Source organism: Oncorhynchus kisutch, linkage group LG8 (genome assembly GCF_002021735.2).
Source record: "Oncorhynchus kisutch isolate 150728-3 linkage group LG8, Okis_V2, whole genome shotgun sequence".
In the NCBI taxonomy this organism is placed as follows: domain Eukaryota; kingdom Metazoa; phylum Chordata; class Actinopteri; order Salmoniformes; family Salmonidae; genus Oncorhynchus; species Oncorhynchus kisutch.
The window spans coordinates 44,459,616-44,487,209 of record NC_034181.2 but is presented as its reverse complement, the minus strand read 5'-3'; the positions used below and the strand labels follow the sequence as shown (position 1 = coordinate 44,487,209).

The window sequence follows — 27,594 nt, the reverse complement described above, 5'->3', positions numbered from 1 at the left end:
ACGTGAGAGAAAGAGAAAGAAGTGTAAGAGAGAAGCCTATTCGTTCAAAGAGAGAAATGGAGGACAGGGAAAGGGTACTAGACGAAAGCCACCACCTTCTTTGTTTCATGTGAATTAGTGCTTCACACAGAGAGAGAGAGAGAGAGAGAGAGAGAGAGAGAGAGAGAGAGAGAGAGAGAGAGAGAGAGAGAAAGAATCTACAGAGAAAGAGAGGTGGAACCCATAGAGAGAAAGAGAAAACCCAGAAAGGGAAAGAGGATCCATAGATAAAGAGAGAGAGACAGAAAAGAGAGGGAGCGAGAGAGAGAGAGAGAGAGAGAGAGAGAGAGAGAGACCCCAGCAGTAGTTCGTACCTCCTCTGTCCCTGATGGCGAGGTTGTGTCCTTTCTTCAGTATGATGTCCAGCTGGTACATCCCTGGGTTGGTAACAAGGGCGGTCTCAGCATTACTTGGCTCCACGATGTTGATGCCCTGCAAAGAAACACACAACAACTAGAAGTTAATCAGAAACACTCATCCACTATGACACGCATAGTGACCTCACCAATGAAAATCAAAGAAATGGAGGACACCGCTCATTGGATATGTCATGTGTGTGCTGTGTTAAATGGATTGTGCTATGTTCTCTGGCATCACTGGGTAAAATCTAGACCTTAGTGTCTCTAGCCCTGGATGCTGTTTTGGGGGACTTTGCGCTACGCCTAAGATTACATCTAAGGGAAACACTGAGGGCCTGTTTCCCAGAGTATGAACATTCAGTGAGTGACCACAGATTCTCCATTGACCATGATTTTTAGTCCAGATTTAGGCTTAATCTGTGTCCCTGAAACCGGCCCTAGCTGTCTGTGTCCCCATAGCCAGGCCCTGACTGTGACCCATAATGTCCTAAAAACAGACCCAGCTCCCCCCTGGGCTCACCCTGGTGCAGCAAACTCATTAGAAGGCTACACTGTGCTGGGAGGTCTGCTAGAAGATAGTCTCCCCCTCACTCTCACTCTACTCCATTCGAGACGCCTGCCCTGCGTGGGTTTCCCTGTCACGTATCCCCAGCTCTCTGGGTTTGAGATGCTAAGAATAGCCTGCCCTGGCGCTAGCATCATCCAGGCTGCGACAAGAGAGAGAGAGAGAGAGAGAAAGAGAGAGAAAGAGAGAAAGAGAGAGAGAGTTCTCTGACTAGGGTCATGTTGGCACGTAATGCGCTTAGGCTACACAAACACTAGTGTTTCCCCTACATACTTTTAGCATTTATACATTTTTTATTATTATTGTGAAACAAACAAGAAACACAACAAAAAAAATTAAACTTGAGCCTGCATAACTATTCACCCCCCCCCCCCCAAAGTCAGCTGCAAGTCTCTTGGGGTATGTCTCTATAAGCTTGGCACATCTAGCCACTGGGAGTTTTACCCATTCTTCAAGGCAAAACTGCTCCAGCTCCTGCAAATTGGATGGGTTCCGCTTGTGTACAGCAATCTTTAAATCATACCACAGATTCTCAATTGGATTGAAGTCTGGGCTTTGACTAGGCCATTCCAAAACCTTTAAATGTTTCCCCTTAAACCACTCGAGTGTTGCTATAGCAGTATGCTTAGGGTCATTGTCCTGCTGGAAGGTAAACCTCCGTCCCAGCCTCAAATCTCTGGAAGACTGAAACAGGTTTCCCTCAAGAATTTCCCAGTCCCTGCTGATGAAAAACATCCCCACAGCATGATGCTGCCAGTTTCCCAGTCCCTGCTGATGAAAAACATCGCCACAGCATGATGCTCCACCACCATGCTTCACTGTCGGGATGGTGTTCTCGGGTGATAAGAGGTGTTGAGTTTGCGCCAGACATAGTGTTTTCCTTGATGGCCAAAAAGCAAAATTTTTGTCTCATCTGTACCTTCTTCCAAATGTTTGGGGAGTCTCCCACATGCCTTTTGGCGAACACCAAACATGATCGCATATTTTTTTCTGGACATTCTTCTGTAAGGCCCAGTGGAGTGTACAGCTTAAAGTGGTCCTATGGACAGATACTCCAATCTCCACTGTGGAGCTTTGCAGCTCATTCAGGGTTGTCTTTGGTCTCTTTGTTGCCTCTCCGATTAACGCCCTCCTTGGCTGGTCCGTGAGTTTTGGTGGGCGGCCCTCTCTTGGCAGGTTTGTTGTCGTGACATTTTCTTTCCATAAAAAAAAATGGATTTAATGGTGATCCGTGGGATGTTCAAAGTTTCTGATATTTTTTAAAAACCCAACCCTGATCTGTACTTCTCCACATCTTTGTCCCTGACCTGTTTGGAGAGCTCATTGGTCATCATAGTGTGGCTTGCTTGGTGGTGCCCCTTGCTTAGTGGTGTTGGCACACAGCCAAGACAACACAGGAGTGGCTTCAGGACAAGTCTCTGAATGTCCTTGAGTGGCCAAACCTGAGCCCGGACTTGAACCCAATCGAACATCTCTGGAGAGACCTGCAAATAGCTGTTCAGTGACGCTCCCCATCCAACCTGAAAGAGCTTGAGCGGATCTGCATGCACTGAGTATACCAAATATTAGGAACATCTTCCTAATATTGAGTTGCAACCCCCCCTTTTTTCACTCAGAACAGCATTCATTTGTTGGGGCATGAACTCTACAAGGTGTCGAAAGTGTTTCATGGCCCATGTTGACTTCAATGCTTCCCACTGTTGTGTCAAGTTGGCTGGATGTCCTTGGATGGTGGACCATTGTCGATACACACGGGAAACTACTGAGCGAGGAAAAACCCAGCAGCGTTGCAGTTCTTGACACAAACCGGTACACCTGGCCTACCTACCATACTTCGTTAAAAGGCACTTAAACTTTTTGTCCTGCCCATTCACCCTCTGAATGACACACATACTCGGCTTCCAACTGCAAGGTGCTACAGAGGGTAGTGCGTACGACCCAGTATATCACTGGGGCCAAGCTTCCTGCCATCCAGGACTTTTATAACAGGCGGTGTCAGAGGAAGGCCCTAAAAATTGTCAAAGCCACCCTAGTCATAGACTGTTCTCTCTGCTACCACACGGCAAGCTGTACAGGAGCTCCAAGTCTAGGTCCAAAAGGCTTCTTAACAGCTTCTACCCCCAAGCTACTGGAACTGGATCCAAGATGGCGTAGCAGTCAGACGTCTTGTCGTGTCGTGTCCCTTGTATATATCTTTTTTATTTATTTATTTATTTTCATATTTTTTTTCGCATATCTTTTAAAACATTTTGCTAAACCTCAACATCTAAATACTCTCCTGCAACCCGCCTCACCCAATGTAGCGTGGATCTGGTTTTTTTTCTAAAGTATTTATATTTACTTCGGATCCGGAACCCCTCAACTGAAGCTAGCCAGCTAACTACCAGCTATCAGTCAGCAAACCATTGCTAGCGGTCATCAGCTAACCTTTAGCTCGGAAAGCTCTTGCCAGTTCGAACAACGCGACTCTAACCAGAGCATAACGGACCTATTATTTTTATCCCTGGATTCCCACCGCAAACGGAACATTTTCAGCTGGATCTTCACAACTAGCTAACCGCAACCCTGAATGATTACTCCTGGCTAGCGTTTCCATCCACTTAGCTTGAAGCTAGCCCGGCCAGAGCTCCTGTGCTACCACCGAAGCATACTCCTGGGCTACAATATCCGGACCCACGACCGGTCTATCGATGTCACCGCATGAAGAGGCATAAACAGACTCACCCCATCGCGACGTCCCCCAAAGGCTAACTTTCTAGCCCTTGCTATCTGCTTGCTTGCTAATTCGGCCTGCTAACTGCTAGCTTGTTTAGCCCCGGTCTGATAACTGCTAGCTTGTTTAGCCCCGGCCTACTAACTGTTAGCTTGTTAGCACAGGCCTGCCAACTGTCTGAATCGCCGCGTCCCCAGCCAGCCCAACCACTCACTGGACCCATATTTACTTTCAATCTCTTTTCGATTTTTTATTTGATTATACCTTCCGGTAACCTGCCTCACCCAATGTGATACGGAATCGCTATTATTTCTAATTTTTAGAACACATTCAAGAACGTCCAGAAGCTAACCAGCTAACTAGCTACAAGCTATTTAGTCATTGTTAGCCACTGCTAGCGGCTTTTACCTTCTGCACAGCCAGCCAGTTTTTTAAACCTGGATAATACTCGCCAGTCTAGCTTCCCTGCCCCATCCACCGCTGCCCCCTGGACACTGATCACTTGGCTACATAGCTGATGCATGCTGGACTGTCCATTAATCACGGTACTCCATTCTGCTTGTTTATGTTTTATCTGTCGGCCCCAGCCGCACTCAGGCTCTGTGTGTAGTTAATCCGACCCTCCCTGCCTAGTCAACGCCATTTTACCTGCTGTTGTTGTGCTAGCTGATTAGCTGTTGTTGTCTCACCTACTGTTTTAGCTAGCTCTCCCAATTCAACACCTGTGATTACTGTATGCCTCGCTGTATGTCTCTCTCAAATGTCAATATGCCTTGTATACTGTTGTTCAGGTTAGTTATCATGTTTTAGTTTACAATGGAGCCCCTAGTTCCACTCTTCATACCCCTGATACCTCCTTTGTCCCACCTCCCACACATGCGGTACCTCACCCATTACAACCAGCATGTCCAGAGATACAACCTGTCTCAATATCACCCAGTGCCTGGGCTTACCTCCGCTGTACCCGCACCACACCATACCCCTGTCTGCGCATTATGCCCTGAATATATTCTACCATGCCCAGAAATCTGCTCCTTTTATTCTCTGTCCCCAACGCTCTAGGCGACCAGTTTTGATAGCCTTTAGCCGCACCCTCATACTACTCCTCCTCTGTTCCGCGGGTGATGTGGAGGTAAACCCAGGCCCTGCATGTCCCCAGGCACCCTCATTTGTTGACTTCTGTGATCGAAAAAGCCTTGGTTTCATGCATGTCAACATCAGAAGCCTCCTCCCAAAGTTTGTTTTACTCACTGCTTTAGCACACTCTGCTAACCCTGATGTCCTTGCCGTGTCTGAATCCTGGCTCAGGAAGGCCACCAAAAATTCTGAGATTTCCATACCCAACTATAACATTTTCCGTCAAGATAGAACTGCCAAAGAGGGAGGAGTTGCAGTCTACTGCAGAGATACTGCAGTCCATACCCAAACAGTTCGGACTACTCATTAAAAAAATTACTCTCTCCAGAAATAAGTCTCTCACTGTTGCCGCCTGCTACCGACCCCCCTCAGCTCCCAGCTGTGCCCTGGACACCATTTGTTAATTGATCGCCCCCCATCTAGCTTCAGAGTTTGTTCTGTTAGGTGACCTAAACTGGGATATGCTTAACACCCCGACAGTCCTACAATCTAAGCTAGATGCCCTCAATCTCGCACAAATCATCAAGGAACCCACCAGGTACAACCCTAAATCTGTAAACAAGGGCACCCTCATAGACGTCATCCTGACCAACTGGCCCTCCAAATACACCTCCGCTGTCTTCAACCAGGATCTCAGTGATCACTGCCTCATTGCCTGTATCCGCTACGGAGCCGCAGTCAAACGACCATCCCCTCATCACTGTCAAACGCTCCCTAAAACACTTCTGTGAGCAGGCCTTTCTAATCGACCTGGCCCGGGTATCCTGGAAGGACATTGACCTCATCCCGTCAGTTGAGGATGCCTGGTCATTCTTTAAAAGTAACTTCCTCACCATTTTAGATAAGCATGCTCCGTTCAAAAAATGCAGAACTAAGAACAGATATAACCCTTGGTTCTCTCCAGACCTGACTGCCCTCGACCAGCACAAAAACATCCTGTGGCGGCCTTCAATAGCATCGAATAGTCCCCGCGATATGCAACTGTTCAGGGAAGTCAGGAACCAATACACGCAGTCAGTCAGGAAAGCTAATGCCAGCTTCTTCAGGCAGAAATTTGCTTCCTGTAGCTCCAACTCCAAAAAGTTCTGGGACACTGTGAAGTCCATGGAGAACAAGAGCACCTCCTCCCAGCTGCCCACTGCACTGAGGCTAGGTAACACGGTCACCACCGATAAATCCATGATTATCGAAAACTTCAACAAGCATTTCTCAACGGCTGGCCATGCCTTCCGCCTGGCTACTCCAACCTCGGCCAACAGCTCCGCCCCCCCCGCAGCTACTCGCCCAAGCCTCTCCAGGTTCTCCTTTACCCACATCCAGATAGCAGATGTTCTGAAAGAGCTGCAAAACCTGGACCCGTACAAATCAGCTGGGCTTGATAATCTGGACCCTCTATTTCTGAAACTATCCGCCGCCATTGTCGCAACCCCTATTACCAGCCTGTTCAACCTCTCTTTCATATCGTCTGAGATCCCCAAGGATTGGAAAGCTGCCGCAGTCATCCCCCTCTTCAAAGGGGGAGACACCCTGGACCCAAACTGTTACAGACCTATATCCATCCTGCCCTGCCTATCTAAGGTCTTCGAAAGCCAAGTCAACAAACAGGTCACTGACCATCTCGAATCCCACCGTACCTTCTCCGCTGTGCAATCTGGTTTCCGAGCCGATCACGGGTGCACCTCAGCCACGCTCAAGGTACTAAACGATATCATAACCGCCATCGATAAAAGACAGTACTGTGCAGCCGTCTTCATCGACCTTGCCAAGGCTTTTGACTCTGTCAATCACCATATTCTTATCGGCAGACTCAGTAGCCTCGGTTTTTCTGATGACTGCCGTGCCTGGTTCACCAACTACTTTGCAGACAGAGTTCAGTGTGTCAAATCGGAGGGAATGCTGTCCGGTCCTCTGGCAGTCTCTATGGGGGTGCCACAGGGTTCAATTCTCGGGCCGACTCTTTTCTCTGTATATATCAATGATGTTGCTCTTGCTGCGGGCGATTCCCTGATCCACCTCTACGCAGACGACACCATTCTATATACTTCCGGCCCGTCCTCGGACACTGTGCTATCTAACCTCCAAACGAGCTTCAATGCCATACAACACTCCTTCCGTGGCCTCCAACTGCTCTTAAACGCTAGTAAAACCAAATGCATGCTTTTCAACCGTTCGCTGCCTGCACCCGCACACCTGACTAGCATCACCACCCTGGATGGTTCCGACCTTGAATATGTGGACATCTGTAAGTACCTAGGTGTCTGGCTAGACTGTAAACTCTCCTTCCAGACTCATATCAAACATCTCCAATCGAAAATCAAATCTAGAGTCGGCTTTCTATTCCGCAACAAAGCCTCCTTCACTCACGCCGCCAAACTTACCCTCGTAAAACTGACTATCCTACCGATCCTCGACTTCGGCGATGTCATCTACAAAATAGCTTCCAACACTCTACTCAGCAAACTGGATGCAGTTTATCACAGTGCCATCCGTTTTGTCACTAAAGTACCTTATACCACCCACCACTGCGACCTGTATGCTCTAGTCGGCTGGCCCTCGCTACATATTCGTCGCCAGACCCACTGGCTCCAGGTCATCTACAAGTCCATGCTAGGTAAAGCTCCGCCTTATCTCAGTTCACTGGTCACGATGTCAACACCCACCCGTAGCACGCGCTCCAGCAGGTGTATCTCACTGATCATCCCTAAAGCCAACACCTCATTTGGCCGCCTTTCGTTTCAGTTCTCTGCTGCCTGTGACTGGAACGAATTGCAAAAATCGCTGAAGTTGGAGACTTTATCTCCCTCACCAACTACAAACATCTGCTATCTGAGCAGCTAACAGATCGCTGCAGCTGTACATAGTCTATCGGTAAATAGCCCACCCATTTTTACCTACCTCATCCCCATACTGTTTTTATTTATTTACTTTTCTGCTCTTTTGCACACCAATATCTCTACCTGCACATGACCATCTGATCATTTATCACTCCAGTGTTAATCTGCAAAATTGTAATTATTCGCCTACCTCCTCATGCCTTTTGCACACAATGTATATAGACTCTCTTTTTTTTCTACTGTGTTATTGACTTGTTAATTGTTTACTCCATGTGTAACTCTGTGTTGTCTGTTCACACTGCTATGCTTTATCTTGGCCAGGTCGCAGTTGCAAATGAGAACTTGTTCTCAACTAGCCTACCTGGTAAAATAAAGTGAAATAAAATAAAATAAAATATAAAACTGCTGAACAGGTAATCAAATGGCTTTGCATTGATCCCCGCCTTTCTTGCGCTGATGCTACTTGCTGTTTATTATCTATGCATAGTTACCTACTGTACATGTACATGTTACCTCAATTACCTCGACTAACCTGTCGACATTGACTCAGTACCGGTAACCCCTGTGTATAGCCTTGATATTGTTATTTCATTGTTGCTTTTTGTTTTGTTTTACTGTAGTTTATTGAGTAAATCTTTTTTTTACTATTATTTCTCTTAAAACTGCATTGTTGGTTAAGGGCTTGTAAGTAAGCATTTCACATTTGTTGTATTCGGCGCATGTGACAAATAAAATGTGATTTGATACACAGTCCGTGTCTCATTTGTCTCAAGGATTAAAAATCCGTCCTTAACCCGTCTCCTTCCCTTCGCCTACACTGACTGAAGTGGATTTAACAAGTGGCCTCAATAAGGGATCATAGCTTTCACCTGGAAATAGCAGGTCTTCCGAGTGTTTTGTACACTCACTTGGAAGACGTTTTAATCCAAAAAGCGACTTACAGTCAGGCGTGCATGTTTGTTTACATATGGGTGGTCCCATACGTACGAACAGCTCAACAGCTCAATCACAAGTGAATTTGCACTCGTATCACTGCTTCTTATCGAGACCTTGTCGCAGGATTTCCATTCAGTTCAGCCCACAGCCTCACACTGTGCACCGAAAATACCTCAAGTGGCTCTTGAAGTTGATTATCTCACCGGATATTAACTAAGGATATCAACTCCTACTCAGGGGGTTATTCTTCATACCAGCACTGTCTTTACCAAGGTATTATGAGGTACTGTGGCCTCGAGGGGAATGAGTGTATGAGACTTTCATTCCTCATGGTAGTGGCAGGTCATTTCCACTCTATGCCTCCACCTCCTTCATTTCCTCATTATTAGACCACTCATGACAAACCTCTCAGCTAGTCACACAGCCACTGTACTCTGCTCAGCTCTCTGCTGTCCTCACCACTTGGACCCCTGGAAGAGTAGCTACTGCATGAGCAACATCCTAACAAACTAAACCAGTCACCACTTCTCCCCTCTGCATCTACTGGGAGTCGGGCCTGGCCCAGGAGTTGTTCCTGACCATTTAATCTGTCCCATGGAAATGAGCCACTGCCCTAATGAGCCACTGTGCTTCCCTAGCCTCTGGCTAGGACTGAGCTGGACTGAGTTGCAGAGCTTGTTAGCATGGGGAGGTGCTGTGGTGTCATGTTGTTGTTGGACAGGACAAGTGTAATTGCTGCAGTGAAAATGTTTTTGAGGATCGAGGTGTAGGATGCACGTGGCAGCTGATTTGGATAAACACAATGGCTTATTGTTTCAATGCAGCCAGGTGCCATGGACATTCATTTGCATCAGTGTGCGTGTGTGTGTCTTTGGACTTAGAGACGCCATTGGTACTTTATCACATAGTGTAATGTTCAATGCACTTGAGGATGTACAACTGCCTCAGGCTCAATGTGGATATTAAATCTGATGTGTACAAAGGCTCTTTTCTCCAAGTTATCTGCGGGAAGAAGCTGCCTGAACCAATCCCACTCATAAAAACAGGCGTGGAGTGCTGCTAACTTCCTCCTAGCAATCGTCCAGTGGCTAGAATGGCTATGCCACTGTGCCCCAGCCCATGTGCGGTCACCGAATCCAGTATATGGGTATATAAATGATGCTCAGATAAGTTGAATGTTTCTGGTGGGCGGGGGGAACCAGTTGAGGAGCTTGTCCATTGGGTTTTCAACCTGCCTGCGGTCATGAAGCTAGAGGCTGTGAGAGATGTAGCCTTAGCAAAAGGGTCAACATCTGTTTGCCAATGTGCACATCCCACAGAACTTTCAGACAGAAATGAATCACAAAACTGTTCAAGTGGTGAGGAAATGGGAGGATACCTCGTCAGTTGCACAACTGATTGCATTCAACCAAAATGTGTCTTCCCGCATTTAACCCAACCCCTCTGAATCAGAGAGGTGAGCTGCCTTAATCGACATTATCAGTACTCAGGGAGCAGTTGTTGGGGATAAACTGCCTTGTTTAAGGGCAGAACAGCTGATCTTTCCACCTTGGGGATTCAAACCGGCGACCTTTCGGTTACTGGCCCACTGCTAGGCTATGCTTAAACACACACACCACATGTTACGTTATCTTCCTAAGCCAAAGTGTGGGGGGGGGGGGACTGACTCACCTGTTGAACATGCTCAATAGTGACGACGTGACAATTAGGGAGTTGCAAACCATGATCCGTTCCGTTAAATGTAATGGAGTCTGTTGCCGTTCATACAGTCCAAAGACGTATACATTGCAAGACATGACCACTTTGTTTACCCCGATAGCTACTGAGGTGAGACAGGTCAAAAATGATTGTCAGAGGAGCCTGGTTTGAAGTTGATGGTGTTAGGTTCTTATTTTCCAGAGTAAATGACTCACGGACACTAGAGAAGCTTTAACCAAGTTTAATTATTCCCAAAGGATCTGTAGAGCTGTATTCAGACAGCAAAACATTTCTCACCATCACAGTTATATACATCCCACTTTAGGATACTCCTCCTTCTCTCGCCAATCCTTGTATCTTATGTGTCAACAGGAAGAAGGTAACCAGATACTAAACACTGATTACTCCCTTAAGGGGAACTGACCTCACCTCCTGACCTCAACCCCTCCTTCCCCTAGTGCATAGATGTCCATCTGTCTCCCCTATCTCAACCGTTGCTCTACTCCCTTCCACCCAACACATTCCGAAGCGATCTGTCTTCCCACAGAGAACCATTAACTTCTGACTTTACAACCCAGTCTCTTTCACTCTTCCTATTCAAGGCTTCTTCTCTGTCATTTATTTAATATCTCAATGTTCAAAGTTTAGTCGATTCCAACAATGGTAATGTGTTTTCTTGTATACCGAATAAGCCAGATATTGTTGTTTGTGGGGGGAAGCCAGAGAGAGACGCTGATTTTGGAAGTGGGCTGCTCCTTTGACTGCCACATGGAGCAGGCCTTTTCTGACAAGCTGCTTAAATACAGACCCCTCATGTCATGCCTGAACAGCCTCGGACATGTCCACATGCTGTCAGTATGTGGCCTTCAGTTTGCAGGCCTACATTAAGACCAACGCGAAGCAGCTATGGGCAACCTTGCAGTGTGGAGAAAAAGGTTCTATCTGTTTCCCTAGGTGTCCAGATATCTCTGTCCTGAAATGTTTGACTCCGTATTGTACGAATAATGATTTGTGGGTTCAAATAAAGTATTTGTGTGTGTGTGTGTGTGTGTGTGTGTGTGTGTGTCAGGATTAAATAGGAAGGAACCGTGTGTGTGTGTGTGTGTGTGTGCGCGCATGCACAAGTGTGTGAACAAGTCTGTTTACTTACAATGATGAACCACAGCATCTGTCAGATAAGAAACTGGTAGAGTAAACAGACAGTTCCTTTTAAACCAGCACTGGCTGTGGATCAGACTCACTGGATTGGACTGAGAGAAGCAGCCATTAATCCACTGCAATCATCAATCCAGCGTCTCACTATAAAGCAGTAAACACACCTCGTCTTCAACACAAGTCTCACATCTTCATCAAACTAATGAATAGCAACTTTCAACATTAAAACAACGATGAAACGACAACACACTCCATAATTGTGCGCAGCAGTTGTTGATGTTAAAATGAAGTCCCATTTCCAAATCCCTCATTACACTTTAGCTGGTACAGCAGCTTCTTTAAAGTCAAGCTTGGGAGAAAAGTGCTGGTAGAAAACATTCAATTCCATGATGAGCAACTCCTGCTGGATATCAATAGCAATCAGTCAAACAGTTGTTAGAGTAATTGCTTTGGGTGACTTGACCCCTGTCAGTGGGTCCCTAATGGTTCGGCCCTTTGTATTTCCTTTACACAAACATCATTTTTAATTAAGGAGACACTGACATAAGCAGAAGATCAAATCAAATGTGGATGCGATAGGAGGGATGTAATCGAAATTTAGGCTCCAGAGAGCCGAGACTCTCTCTAGCTTTAACAACAACTACAATCGGATGCATTTAAAGTGCCTTCAGAAAGTATTCTCACCCTGTGACTTTTTCCACGTTAAAATGGATTCAACTGTATCACGAGCCTACACACAATAACACAATGTCAAAGTGGAATTATGTTTCTAGAAATGTATACAAATGTTTAAAAAATGAAAAGCGGAAATGTCATGAGTCAATAAGTGTTCAACCCCTTTGCAAGCAGAAATAATTTGAGGATTGAAAATGTGCTTAACAAGTCACATAATAAATTGCATGGACTTGCTCTGTGTGCAATAATGGAGTTTAACATGATTGTTTAATGACTACCTAATCTCTGTACCCCACACATACAATTATCTGTAAGGTCCCTCAGTCGAGCAGTGAATTTCAAACACAGATTCAACCACAAAGGCCAAGGGAGATTTTCCAATACCTTACAAAGAAGGGCACCTATTGGTTGATGGGTAAAAAATTTAAAAAGCAGACATTGCATATTCCTTTGAGCATGGTGAAGTTATTTATCACACTTGGTGTATCAATACACCCAGTCACTACAAAGATACAGATGCCTGAAGAGGAAGGAAACCGATCAGGCCAATGGCGACATTAAAACAGTTACAGAGTTGAATGGCTGTGATAGGAGAAAACTGAGGACCAACAACGACCAACAGCGTTGTAGTTACTCATCTAATCAAACACCAGCCACCCACACTATTTAACTAATTATGTGACTTCTGAAGGTAATTGGTTGCACCAGATCTTATGTTATTTTCCATTTTTTATTTTGTAGAATTTTTTTAAACAAGTAATTTTTTTCATTTCACTTCACAAATTTGGACTATTTTGTGTATGTCCATTACATAAAATCCCCCCCCAAAAAATCATATTAAATTACCAGTTTTCATGAAACAAAATACGAAAAACGCCAAGGGGGATGAATACTTTTGCATGGCACTGTATGGCTTTATTTTAAACCATCAAACTTGTTCACAAGTCGGCCCTGCTCAGGCGACAGACTCATCCATCATATGGATGATGTTTCTGGGTTTCCAAAATGAGAGTGTGCAGAAACACACGCAGGCACACACACACGTGCGCAAGCACACACACACACACATGCACGCAAACACACGCATGAGCACACACACACACACACACACAACAAAGCAAACAGATGTTATCGATACAACATACTGGAGCCATAGAGTCAGTGGTGTCAGGCAAGTGAGAACAGGATGGCAGACATAACTGACACACACAGACACTCATCTAATCAAACACCAGCCACCCACACTAATCTACCTTTTGGTCTTCAGTTATACCTCTTTATTTAATACCTTTCCACCTAACTCACACACACAGACTGAGAGATTATTGGGCAGAGGAGCAGTAGAAACAAGTTGAACTATGTCAGAGAGGCAGCTCCACTGAAATCGTGCTTGTGCAATTATAGAGAACATATGTGGGCGGTGGAAGTGGAGGAGAGATTGAGCCTGGCTTGTGTCGGAGAATGAGTTCTGAGCAGCGGGGAGTGTTAATCCACCTCCTACCCACTCTAAGGCAGTACAGTGGTACTGAAGCCTATACATTAGTCTACCCAACAGAACCCCACACTACAGCTACACAGGTCCCCTGCTCCCTCCACTCTGCTAATTCAGCTCAGATGCTATCTCTGTAACTCTTCTCTTGGATGTATGACAGCTATTCAGGAGATGTAATGTATCCTAGGTGAATGCATCTCTTAAATGACCATTTCTGAGGCATCAACTTTATCTACAAGTAAAATGGGTGGCTCTACAGTACCGTGACGGACAAAGCATGGGTTACCGCAGACCATTCAGACAACAGTCCACTCTGTGAACCTTTGACCTCAACGCTCACCGCAAACCTATCAGCGTTTCTGTTAACAGGCTCTCCTCCCACAGCCAGTCATTAACGGAGTATTGAAGATGGAGGATCTCCTTATAGAGTTCCTTTCATTAGAGGTGCCTATTCACTGGGGAGAGGTGAGTCACCGTCAGCTCCCTCTTTCCCAACCTCTGAAGTCTGAGCACTTCCAGGAATAACCGCAGCCATTCTGCCAGTCTACACCATGCTGCTTTATTACTCATTAACACACATGCTGCTTCCTTGTCTAACACTCCTTCCCCTTCTGTCTCGTTCTCTTTGTCTCTCCTTCTCCAACTCTCTATGTCTGTCTGTTTGCCTCTCGGTCTGTCTGTCTTAACCCACTTTTCCCCTCTTAACTCTCTATCGCACAGACGCACGCTGTGCTTTCCCATTAAGGCCCCCGGGCACACACTCACACGCGGTTTGCTGTGACCATCAATAGGCCACATCACAATAACATTTACTCCATAGAACCCGGTGCTGTGCAAGTGAGTAAAAGTACCAAAAAAAAACTTTCCAAAAACAGCAGACAAAGAATCACATTATGGTTCATTTCCCGAGAAGAGCCCTTGAGGCCGGAAGGACCCCCAGGCCCAGCGTGTGACAGAATGTGACAGAAGACCGAGCCAGAGGAGATGTGTGGAGAGGTGTTCCATCTAATGAGCTCTTCCTGGTCTTTTCTGTCATCCTGCAGACTAATGATACAGGACTGGTAGTCTGGGGCCATCCTCCTACATGTTCAGCCACAGAAGGAGAAACAAAGAGGGCTATGATAGCTAGTGATGGGGATAATGAGCCTCCTGATCCAAAAAAAGGAGAGGATTACCGTAACAACATTTACCATGCTGTTCATATAACCTTATGGAGGGTATCTGCTCTCATCTCTATGCACTGGTGTTGGAACGCTCTCACCCAGCAGATGACGACATCTCACAGTCTCGAGTCTAAGCCACTGTTCATTAACAAGTGGGAAAAGAAAGAGTATAAGAGTATAAGAAGAACAAAAGGAGAGTCGAGGATATCCGAGAATGAGATTAAGATCGAGCTAGAGGGAGAGAGAGAGCGCAGCGAAGTGATAAGAAAGTACAATAAATGGGGAATGAGGAGAGAGAGACCTGTTGTCTTGGGGTATACAGCTGGTCAGTGTGGCAGTGAGGGAAAATGTATAGCTGAACTGGATAGCAGGCTACGGGTGGCAGAGGAACAATGGAACATAAGGTAGTATTGCCAAAGTGAGTATTACTAGAGGTCATGGGCCTGCATCTGAAGGTTCTGTTAGTACACAACTGAATATTAACATACACCGTTATTACCCTGGGCTGGGTAATAATAGGGCTGGGGAATTCCAGAGACCTCACAATGATTATTCAGACCCCTTTGCTTTTTTCACATTTTGTTTACGTTACAGCCATATTCTAAAATGGATTCAATCGTTTTTTCCTCCTCATCAATCTACACACAAAACCCCATAATGACAAACAGGTTTTGAGAAATGTTTGCAAATGTATTAATAAAAAAAACTGATATCACATTTACATAAGTACTCAGTCCCTTTACTCAGTACTTTTTTGAAGCTCCGTTTAGGAGCGATTACAGCCTTGCGTCTTCTTGGCTATGACGCTACAAGCTTGGCACACCTGTATTTGGTGAGTTTCTCCCATTCTTCTCTGCATATCCACTTAAACTCTGTCAGGTTGGATGGGGAGTGATGCTGCACAGCTATTTTTAGGTCTCTCCAGAGATGTTCAATCAGGTTGAAGTCTGGACTCTGGCTGGGCCACTCAAGAGCATTCAGAGTCTTGTCCCGAAGCAACTCCTGAGTTTACTTGGCTGTGTGCTTAGGCTCATTGATCCGTTCATCTTTCCCTCGATCCTGACTAGTCTTCCAGTCCCTGACGTTGAAATACATCCCCACAGCATGATGCTTTCTCCACCATGCTTTACCGTAGGGAGGGTGCCAGGTTTCCTCCAGACGTGACGCTTGGCATTCACGCCAAAGAGTTCAATCTTGGTTTCATCAGACCAGAGAATCTTGTTTCTCATGGTTGGCAAGTCCTTTAGGTGCCTTTGGCAAACTCCAAGAGGCTGTCATGTGCCTTTTACTGAGGAGTGGCGTTCGTCTGGCCACTCTACCATAAAGGACTGATTGGTGGAGTGCTGAAGAGATGGTTTTCATTCTGGAAGGTTCTCCCATCTCCACAGAGAAACACTGGAGCTTTGTTAGAGTGACCTTCAGGTTCTTGGTCACCTCCCTGACCAAGCCCCTTCTTCTCCTTGGTTCTAAACTTCTTCCATTTAAGAATGATGGAGGCCACTGTGTTCTTGGGGACCTTCAATGCTGCAGAAATGTTTTGGTACCCTCCCCCAGATCTGTGCCCCAACACAATCCTGTCTCGGAGATATACGGACAATTCCTTGGACCTCATGGCTGGGTTTTTGCTCAGACGTCAACTGTGGGATCAGTAGACAGGTGTGTGCCTTTCCAAATCATGTCCAATCAATAACCCTAACCCTAACCTGAGCTCAATTTTGAGTCTCATTAGTAAGGGTCTGAATATGTATTTCTTATGTACAGTGGGGAGAATAAGTATTTGATACACTGCCGATTTTGCAGGTTTTCCCTACTTACAAAGCATGTAGAGGTCTGTAGTTTTTATCATAGGTACACTTCAACTGTGAGAGACTGAATCTGAAAAAAAAATCCAGAAACTCACATTGTATGATTTTTAAGTAATTAATTTGCATTTTATTGCAATGGTGGCTGTTGTCGTTGTGTTGCTGTTATACTGGCAATACTAAAGTGTCTATAAGAACATCCAATCGTCAAAGGTTAATGAAATACAAATGGTATAGAGGGAAATAGTCCTATAATTCCTATAACAACTACAACCTAAAACTTCTTACCTGGGAATATTGAAGACTCGTGTTAAAAGAAACCACCAGCTTTCATATGTTCTCATGTTCTGAGCAAGGAACTGAAACGTTAGCTTTCTAACATAGCACATATTGCACTATTACATTCTTCTCCAACACTTTGTTTTTGCATTATTTAAACCAAATTGAACGTTTCATTATTTACTTGAGGCTAAGTTGATTTTATTGATGTATTATATTAAGTAAAATAAATGTTCATTCAGTATTGTTGTAATTGTATTGTTGTATTGTATTGTTGTAATTGTAATTACAAAAAAACGAACAAAAAAAACCTGTCCGATTAATCGGTATCGGCTTTTTTGGTCTTCCAATAATCGGTATCGGTATCGGCGTTGAAAAATCATAAATTGGTCGACCTCTATTTCTTACATCTTATAATTTGCTCATTAAAGTATAAGAGCACAGAATCCTTGAAAATTGTTCATGCTAAATGTAATAATAGGTCAAGTACTGCAGGCTATGTATTCTTAAATAGTTTATACAGTGCAATCAAGTCAATGTGAGTTGTCCAGAAGTTGCCTGGGCAGGATATGTGAAACAACGAGTATGTTTCTCCTGTGGATGACTAAGGAATCACCAAGGCAACACAGCTAAGCTCAACAAAGCCAAATACATCAATACCTGTTATCTATTAACCATGACGCAATAGTACTATAGCACCACTCACAGAGTCACCAATCAGCTCCTTTGACTTTTAAGCGACAGGGGGAAATAGGATAATAGCTTTCAGAAGGCATTTGATATTAATGAATTGTTCTACTGCAATATATCAATGCAGGATAACAGAAAAGGCTATGATTCAGCCATGAAAATGTCACGCTGAGAAAAGCTAGCTAAATGAAGCTAAATCTAGAGTGTGACAGAGTTAAGACAGAATTTGCACTAAAAGCCTCAGACCTTGAGAAGGTATGTTGCTGCCTTGGACCCATCTTAACTTTACAGTGTTAAATATATGCCATTAAGCTGTTGCTTTTATCCAAAGCGACTTACAGTCATGCATGCATACATTTCCTGTATGAGTGATTACTATGTTGTACCAATGCCACTGAAAAGTGTTACCCAAAACAGCATAGCGAAGCTCAGTTAACATAACCATCTCCAGCCTTAAACTGCCAGGTCAACATCTGGGCTGCGTGACACTGGAAAGAGAAGGGAAAACGTCTCTGGCGTCTCTAGCGTAGAGCATCCCTTCATTTGACATAATAATAAGAGCCCGCAGTGAGTACAAACCTATCCAAAGCAGTTTGGGATATCCTGAGAGCTACAGTGCTGCCATTTAGAACATCTAAAGGGGGAGGGGGAAGTGGTCCCTCTCAAGTATTATCAGACCAGAGCTACTCTGATACATGCTAAACAGGTGTCTACTGAAGAGTATCTCCATCATTTTAGTAGTCATTGAAGAAAGTAGTGCAGGGTGCCCTAATCGTATGTTGGATCCCCCTTTCCACTGGAATCCATCCTCAAACCCCGTCTACATCGCACACACATTCAATACGCCATCTGGCCTGCAGGTGAGTGCAATCCTCTCCCTATTATTCCATTGGGACACACAGATAGATCAGGTGCACTCCCGCCCCCAGCATTAGAGGCATTTCAATCCATTGGTGGTAATGCCGCCACAAAACAGCATTAGTAAACTGCAGTTTCCACATACGTACACTTATAAATCCTAGATGCAATCCTAGATGTCATTCAAATAGCAAAACCTCCGACCATTCCATGTTCAAATCAAATGTTATTTGTCACATGCTTCGTAAACTTGTGGCTCCCTGTTAAGTGAGTGTGTGTGTGTGTGTGTGTGTGTGCGTGTAGTTTAGGGCTGGGAATTGCCAGGGACCTCAATATACGATATCATCATGATACTTAGGTGCTGACAGGATATGTATTGCGATTCCCACGATTCTATATGAATTGCGATTCGATACTGCAATTTGATGTTCCACCGTTTTTGATCAATCTAGTCAACTATCGATATAATATTGTCCCAAAATAATATTGCGAAATGTAACTGAATCCATTTTTCGCCCATTACTAGTGTGCGTGTGTGTGTGAGAGAGAGAAAGAGAGCAGTACAATAGCAGTAGGCTATTGTCACATTGGTATAAAAGGAATCGGGAGACAGGCGCAGGAATGCGTAACAGGGTTTTTTATTGACCCAAATTACAGCGTGCCATGTAAAGGCATGGGGAAGACCAAACAAACACGTATACAAAACACAGTGTTGAAACCCAAACAAAAGAGCGAGGAGTACCTCGAATAAATACACCGGGACGAGACCCGTAACATCCGCACACACAATGATTCTACATGGGACGAGACCCGTAATCATCTTCACAATACAAGCGGCACGAAAGCCAAAGCAACACAGCACCGGTTACTCACACGACCAATGGACATTGGAACAACAACCGACAAGACCATGGAAACCAAAGGGCACATATATACAAATAATAATCAGTGGGAATAGTGGACAGGTGTGCGTGATGAAAGTTCCGGACTGATCCGTGACAGTACCCCCCCCCCTCCCCCCTCTCTATACTTGTTCTATTCCTCTCGGAGAAGATTTAAATAGAATCTTAAGTAAAGTCAAACTAATCCAGCTTCACCTCTTTTGAAAAGTGATGACACAGTGGCAATAATCGTTTCTAGTTATAATAATGTTCTTTATTGTGGAAGTGGCTAGAGACAGAGTATCTAGAGACAGAGCATTTATCGCTGACACTGTTTTTTTCTCTCTCTACTGCCTGACATCCACCTGACATACTACTGACAGTGTCATGCAGTGTCATTCTGCATAAACGATGGCCAGGCAAGTACTGTTGCTGAGTGAGGAGGGGGGAAGTGACACTGTAAGACAGAGAACATTTTCAGAAAGAGACTATAAGAGAGTGGTGACACAGGGAGAGTGAAAACACAGAGAGAGAGAGAGAGAGAGAGCGAGAGAGAGAGAGAGAGAGAGAGAGTACAGAATGACAGAGCAGCGTCTATGTTTTGGCAGGAGAGCGGTCGTCCCAGAGAGTCAGAAGCTGCTGACAACGCAGGCAGAGTGCCCAGCCCCAGCCCACTGTCACACGCTTCGCAAACCAGTATAGTACAGGACAATACAGTACTGAACAGTACAGAGCCTGCACAGCATCTTCAAAGACAGAACCGCCCCATAAGGCCTATAGCTGGCCCACCCACAACCACCCTCTCATCTTCCAACAAGTTTCTTTTATAAAGTCAATTACATCATCAGCTGTCACTAGGGCTGTTGCGGTGACCGTATTACCACCACACCGGCGGTCATGAAGGCAGTCAAATTCCAAGTGACTGTTTAGTCACGGTAATTAGACTTCAAAAAAGCTCTGATGCCGTTGATGGTCATTAGTAGCCTACCAAACTTGCTAACTGCCTGGTCCTCAGCACTCTATTGTCCGTCTAATCACTCCGACATCAATGCAAATGTAATCGCAAATCTAATCAAATACTTAATGAGAGCCCAATAACTCATGTTGCGCAACATTTCTGCAGGGTATGCAATTCAGCAAGAAAACAGAGTGATGGCCTCTATTAAAAAGAGGAGGATCCCATCAACTTTCTATGGGTTAGGCCTACTATATTTATTTCTCAACTTTCCTAATATTAAGCACATTGCTTATCTTTACAACAGGAGTGCAGCCTACCTAGCTGGCATGAAAATGAATCATGGGAAAAGTGTCCTGTATTTGCTATTTAAGTGCATAGATTACATTTTTCCCCAGCCCCTGTTTCGAGACAGCTGCATGATAATGGTCAATTCTAAATCAAAACAAATTTCACACATACACTGTATATGATTTAGTATATGTAAAGACAAGATTAAATCAAGAATATTCTGATGGGTGACAATACTAGGCTATCACTTGCAAATTATATATTATCAATTGTGAATGATGCCCAGCGTAAGAAACAATGCCTTTTAAAAAAAAAGGTTTGTATCACTAAAGTGACCAAATAATGTTTTAAAATTAAGCACATTCATCTGCTTTACAAGGGGTTTAGAGCCTAGCTGGCATACATAAAAAGTGTGTGAATTTCAAGTTTTGGGAAGTTAATATTCACCATAAGAATACGCCTTTATAATAAAAGCATTACATGCATAATTGCATTTGCGGTCACTTTTGATAATGGTGTTTTCCCGCTAATGGAACATTCACGCTTATAGCCTTGCTGCGCTTATAAACGTGAAGAAATAGCATAATAGTTTATCAACATTTTAAGCTAAACGTTCTGATCTGTTGCGACAGCCACATTGCATACTTTTTTGGGGGGTTGGATGCTAGTGGTTGTATTAATTTGGGATCTACCACAACTGTCCTAGACTATGTTTGTAATATTTATTTCACACACAGAATAGAAAAGGTCAACTTTTGTACTATGGGGATAGAAGATTGACATAGGCTAGTGCTTTTGCTGTTCATTAGGCCTCACCTCGTTGGCTGATGAAAAGGAAATGTAGACAGTTCTTCCAAAATGTTCAATATGCACCTCGGAATTGGACAAGCGCAGTTGCGTCCCCGGTGTGTCTGTCTTCACCTGTAGCTTGTGAGAAAGACCCGATCACGTGATGGAGAGCCATATGAGTGAGAGTTGCTTCGGAGCAGGCAGCATTCAGGGAGAAGGGCGCAGCATTCAGGGAGAAGGGCACAACACAGCACTCCAGGCCAAGGGCACAACAGCCAATTGCCGCAAATGGCATGGCCACAAAAAGGGCACGCCACCGTGAAATTCGAGGCATTAGCAAGTGCTTGTCAAATTGTGAATGAGAGACTGATGAAGTGTGAACAGCCTGCGCAAAAAACAAAGCAGAGCTCATGCCTTTCAAGTGACTTTTTTCAAATCATCATTAGAGTGGCATCATGCAGCCTTACAATGTATTAAAAATCTAAACATATACTGTAGCCAAACGTTTGTAGAACAACTACAGTTACATTACTAACGCTAAATTAAGCATGTAGGAGTACCTATTTTGTTTGTTAACTGCTCAACCCAGAATAGCCGCATGTGCCCACTCCCCAAAATCGTTTGGAGAAAATATCCCTTCTATTTTATTCAGCTGTGTTCAATTGTATTCTTCATACTATAAAATGATATATAATTTTAAGCAAATCTTGTCTGCTAAATGAACTATTGTAGCCCACAGCCATTTGGCATAGCTAGATCAGGACCTAGCATAAGGACAACTCAGAGTATGCTATTCTGCTCTTCTGAAATAGACTACATGTTCTTCATATCATGTTTCTTTAGACCTGTCTAAAATATAATGGATTTATTGTGAAGGTGTAGGCTATATTACATGGATTTATTTGACTTTTTAAAATGTAGATGATCTGAAGGTGTGCATCAGTGGCATGCGTGGAAGCCAAGAGATGCTAAATGTGCTTTTGTTAGTTAACGGTCAATTACCGTGTGACCGACAGTTATTTGCTTGACAATCACCGGCTGACACAATTTCGTGACCGCCACAGCCCTAGTTGTCAAAGTGCTTTAAAGATACCTGGTCTTAAGTAGAATAATTGATTATGATGATGTCATCATTCATCATCACATCGTAGCTTGCAGTTAGCTACAGCACGTTCAATTACCATGACAATGACAAATGCACCTTGGTTGGGCTGTGAGGTAGCGAGGACTTCTCCCTGTGTCTCTGTGCCAGGCTGGGGAGAAGGCAGGCTCTTACGCTCTCCCTGTCACTGCCTGACATTACCTGGTAAGAGGCACGATGAGATAAGGGCACGACTCACTCTAACAGCACTGTAGTCTGTGCACAGCTTCTGCTTCACAGAGCAAGAGAAAGTGTGAGAGAGGGAGAGAGAAAGCGAGAGAGGGAGATAGAGAAATAGAGAGAGTGAGTAAGAAAGTGAGAGAGACAGAAAGAGTCAGAGAATCAGGTCAAAAGGAGCAGGCCACCTAGAAAACCCATGAGGTCCAAACTGAATTAGAGACGTACTAAATTAGAATGTGAAATTAGTTGTAGTTACCAAACTCGCTGTGAGAGCATGAAAGCTTGCGGGGAGCTGCCACTGTCAACGGAGCACAGCACATGAATGAACAAGCAGCCGTCATCCAGCTCCCAGCCGCCCCACAACCATCCACATTTGCATACGGTAGAGAGAAGCCGCAGGTGGCTGCTTCACATCCCCATCTCTAAGGTCTTCACCCCCCAAAAACAGCCATAATACTCCACACTACAGTCGTGGCCAAAAGTTTTGAGAATGGCACAAATATTAATACATATTTTTTTAATACATATTTTTTTGTCAGATGTTACTATGGAATAGTGAAGTATAATTACATTTCATAAATGTCAAAGGCTTTTATTGACAATTACATGAAGTTGATGCAAAGAGTCAATATTTGCAGTGTTGACCCTTCTTTTTCAAGACCTCTGCAATCCGCCCTGGCATCTGTCAATTAACTTCTGGGCCACGTCCTGACTGATGGCAGCCCATTCTTGCATAATCAATGCTTGGAGTTTGTCAGAATTTGTGGGTTTTTGTTTGCCCACCCATCGCCGAATGTTGGTACCATTCTTTAGTCATGGTTGTGTTCTTCGGGAAAACTTTGAGTGAGCCCACACCCTTGGCTGAGAAGCAACCCCACACATGAATGGTCTCAGGATGCTTTACTGTTGGCATGACACAGAACTCATGGTAGCGCTCACCTTGTCTCCCCCTGACAAGTTTTTTTCCGGATGCCCCAAACAATCGGAAAGAGGATTCATCAGAGAAAATGACTTTACCCCAGTCCTCAGCAGTCCAATCCCTGTACCTTTTGCAGAATATCAGTCTGTCCCTGATGTTTTTCCTGGAGAGACGTGGCTTCTTTGCTGCCCTTCTTGACACCAGGCCATCCTCCAAAAGTCTTCACCTCACTGTGCGTGCAGATGCACTCACACCTGCCTGCTGCCATTCCTGAGCAAGCTCTGTACTGGTGGTGCCCCGATTCCGCAGCTGAATCAACTTTAGGAGATGGTCCTTGCGCTTGCTGGACTTTCTTGGTCGCCCTGAAGCCTTCTTCACAACAATTATACTGCTCTCCTTGAAGTTCTTGATGAACCGATAAATGGTTGATTTAGGTGCAATATTACTGGCAGCAATATCCTTGCCTGTGAAGACCTTTTTGTGCAAAGCAATAATGACGGCACGTGTTTCCTTGCAGGTAACCATGGTTGACAGAGGAAGAACAATGATTCCAAGCCCCACCCTCATTTTGAAGCTTCCAGTCTGTTATTCGAACTCAATCAGCATGACAGAGTGATCTCCAGCCTTGTCCTCACTCACACCTGTGTTAACGAGAGAATCACTGACATGATGTCAGCCGGTCCTTTTGTGGCAGGACTGAAATGCAATGGATTTTTTTTTGGGGGGGGTTGCATGACAAAGAGGGACTTTGCAATTAATTGAAATTAATCTGATCACTCTTCATAACATTCTGGAGTATATGCATACATTGCCATCATACAAACTGAGTCAGCAGACTTTGTGAAAATTAATATTTGTGTCATTCTCAAAACTTTTGGCCATGACTGTACTTCATAATAATACTCTGGAGTTTAAGAGGAGCGTATTGATGAGGGTGCTAAAAAATCAATTGATTAACTTAATCTCAAACAACTCAGTTACATTTTTTTTACAAAAATAAAACTGCTACAGTAGTTGACGTGGCAGCATAACATATGATATGTTTCTATATTATGTATAGGTTTCATATATAGGTCATTTAAAGGAAACACCAACATAAAGTGTCTTAAAAGGTCGTTGGGCCACCAAGAGCCAGAACATCTTCAGTGCAGAGTGTCTGGAAGTCTATAGGAGGGATGCGACACCATTCTTCCACGAGAAATTCAATAATTAGGTATTTTGTTGAAGGTTCTGGAAACATCACCATGCACAAAGCCTAGCATCGGCTAGAGTAAAGCTTGCCACCATTGAACTCTGGAGCAGTGGAAACTCGATCTCTGGAGTGATAAATCACACTTTACCAACTGGCAGTCCAACAGACAAATGTGGGTTTGGCTGATACCAGGAGAACGCTACCTGCCCCAATGCATAGTGTCAACTGTAAAGTTTGGTGGAGGAGGAATAATGGTCTGGGACTGTTTCGTGGTTTGGGCTAGGCAACTTAGTTCCAGTGAAGGGAAATCTTAATGTTCCGGCACATTCTAGATGATTCTGTGCTTCCAACTTTGTGGCAACAGTTTGGGGGAGGGCCCTGTCCTATTTCAGCATGAAAATGCCACCCATTGGGGGATCAACTCCATATTAGTGCAGTTAATTTCCGAATGAGATGTTCGACGAGCAGGTGATATCCATCCATAGCCATTTGCCTTCTCACCAGCTGAGAAACAACCCAGAGAGAGATCCCAATACCATGTACCTATTTGAATTGTTTTCCCTTTAATCTTTGTTTAACTAGGCAAGTCAATTAAGAACAAATTCTTATTTACAATGACGGCCAAGGAACAGTGGGTTAACTGCCTTGTTCAGGGGCAGAATGACAGATTTTTAACTTGTCAGCTCGGGGATTCGATCTCGCAAACCTTTCGGTTACTGGCCCAACGCTCCGACCACTAGGCTACTTGCCACCTATATGACCATGGTCATGTGTGGTTCAGTCAGTAGAGCATTGCACTTGCAATGCCAATGGTTGTGCGTTCAATTCTCCCTGGGGCCACCCATAAATAAAATGCATTCACACACTTTAGAAAAAAACATCTACTAAATGGCTTAAATTTTTATTTTTATGTACAGTTGAAGTCTGAAGTTTACATACACCTTAGCCAAATACATTGAACCTCAGTTTTTCACAATTCCTGACATTTAATCATAGTAAAGATTCCTTGTCTTAGGTCAGTTAGGATGACCATTTTATTTTAAGAATGTGAAATGTCAGAATAATAGTAGAGAGAATGATTTATTTCAGCTTTTATTTAACTAATCACATTCCCAGTGGGTCAGAAGTTTACATAGAGTCAATTAGTATTTGATAGCATTGCCTTTAAATTGTTTAACTTGGGTCAAACATTTTGGGTAGCCTTCCACAAGCTTCCCACAATAAGTTGGGTTAATTTTGTCCAATTCCTCCTGACAGAGCTGGTGTAACAGTCAGGTTTGTAGGCCTCGTTGCTCGCACACGCTTTTCCAGTTCTACCAAAAATGTTCTATAGGATTGAGGTCAGGGTTTTGTGATGGCCACTCCAATATCTTGACTTTGTTGTCCTTAAGCCATTTTGCCACAACTTTGGAAGTATGCTTGGGGTCAATGTTAATTTGGAAGACCCATTTCGACCAAGTTTAAACTTCCTGACTGATGAATGTTGAATGTTGCTTCAATATATCCACATAATTTTCCATCCTCATGATGCTGCCACCCCTGTGATTCACGGTTGGGATGGTGTTCTTCAGCTTGCAAGCCTTCCCCTTTTCCTCCAAACATAAACGATGGTCATTATGGCCAAACAATTCTATTTTTGTTTCATCAGACCAGAGGACATTTCTCCAAAAAGTATGATCTTTGTCCACATGTGCAGTTGCAAACCGTAGATTCTGGGTGGTTTTGGAGCAGTGGCTTCTTCATTGCTGAGTGGTCTTTCAGGTTATGTCGATATAGGACTTGTTTTACTGTGGATATAGATACTTTGTAACTGTTTCCTCCAGCATCTTCACAAGGTCCTTTGCTGTTGTTCTGGGATTGATTTGCACTTTTCGCACCAAAGTACATCAATCTCTAGGAGACAGAACGCGTCTCCTTCCTGAGCGGTATGATGGCTGCGTGGTCCCATGGTGTTTATACTTGCGTACTATTTTTTGTACAGATGAACGTGGTACCTTCAGGCGTTTGGAAATTGCTCCCAAGGATGAACCAGACTTGTCGAGGTCTACAATTTTTTTTTTAGGTCTTGGCTGATTTCTTTTGATTTTCCATTGATGTCAAGCAAAGAGGAACTGAGTTTGAAGCCTCCAATTGACTCAAATCATGTCAATTAGACTATCAGAAGCTTCTAAAGCTATGACATAATTTTCTGGAATTTTCCAATATGTTTAAAGGAACAGTCAACTTAGTGTATGTACATTTCTGACCCATTGGAATTGTGATACTGTGAATTATAAGTGACATAATCTGTCTGTAAACAATTGTTGGAAAAATTACTTGTGTCATGCACAAAGTAGATGTCCTAACCGACTTGCCAAAACTATAGTTTAAGTGTATGTAAACGTCCGACTTGAACTGTATATAGATATTCAATCACTTAACTACCATCCATCCTAAAGCAGCCTCCTACACACCCACCTCAGGCTATCTCCTCTCCTCTAGTCTAACCAGCTCTGTATCCCTCTCATTCTGATCATGTATAGTACATCTGAGAGCCATGGTGGTGAAGCTGGGGCTGGAGTTATTATTAATGACCCCGTCCCTCCCTGGCTGCTCATCTGTCCAGATGCTGGGAATGTTCTTCCTCTATCCCTCCATCCCTCTATCCACCCCTCCGCTCCACCGAGCCGCTGTCATGTTCCATCTCTCCCTGGGTGTGATAGATGGAGGGGGAACAGGAGATGTCTGTCGATCTGTGCTCTGAACCTACCTAGCATCTCTAATATTCAACTCCCTCATTCAATATTCAACATTCAGCTCTCCTTCTCTCTTTATTTTTCTCCCTCCCTCCCTTTTTCTTTCTCTCCCTCCA

The 27,594-nt window shown here is 44.2% G+C and overlaps 1 protein-coding gene across 7 annotated transcripts in view; it reads right to left on the bottom strand.

The window, feature by feature from the left end:
* LOC109895623 (multiple C2 and transmembrane domain-containing protein 1) overlaps window positions 1-27,594 on the bottom strand; it is a 212,987-nt gene that overhangs the window by 122,572 nt on the left and 62,821 nt on the right. For all 7 annotated transcript variants that reach the window (XM_031830424.1, XM_020489477.2, XM_031830422.1 and 4 more), the window contains exon 2: window positions 354-471. In XM_031830424.1, the coding sequence (XP_031686284.1) occupies window positions 354-471 (118 nt within the window). The remainder of the gene's footprint in view (window positions 1-353; window positions 472-27,594) is intronic.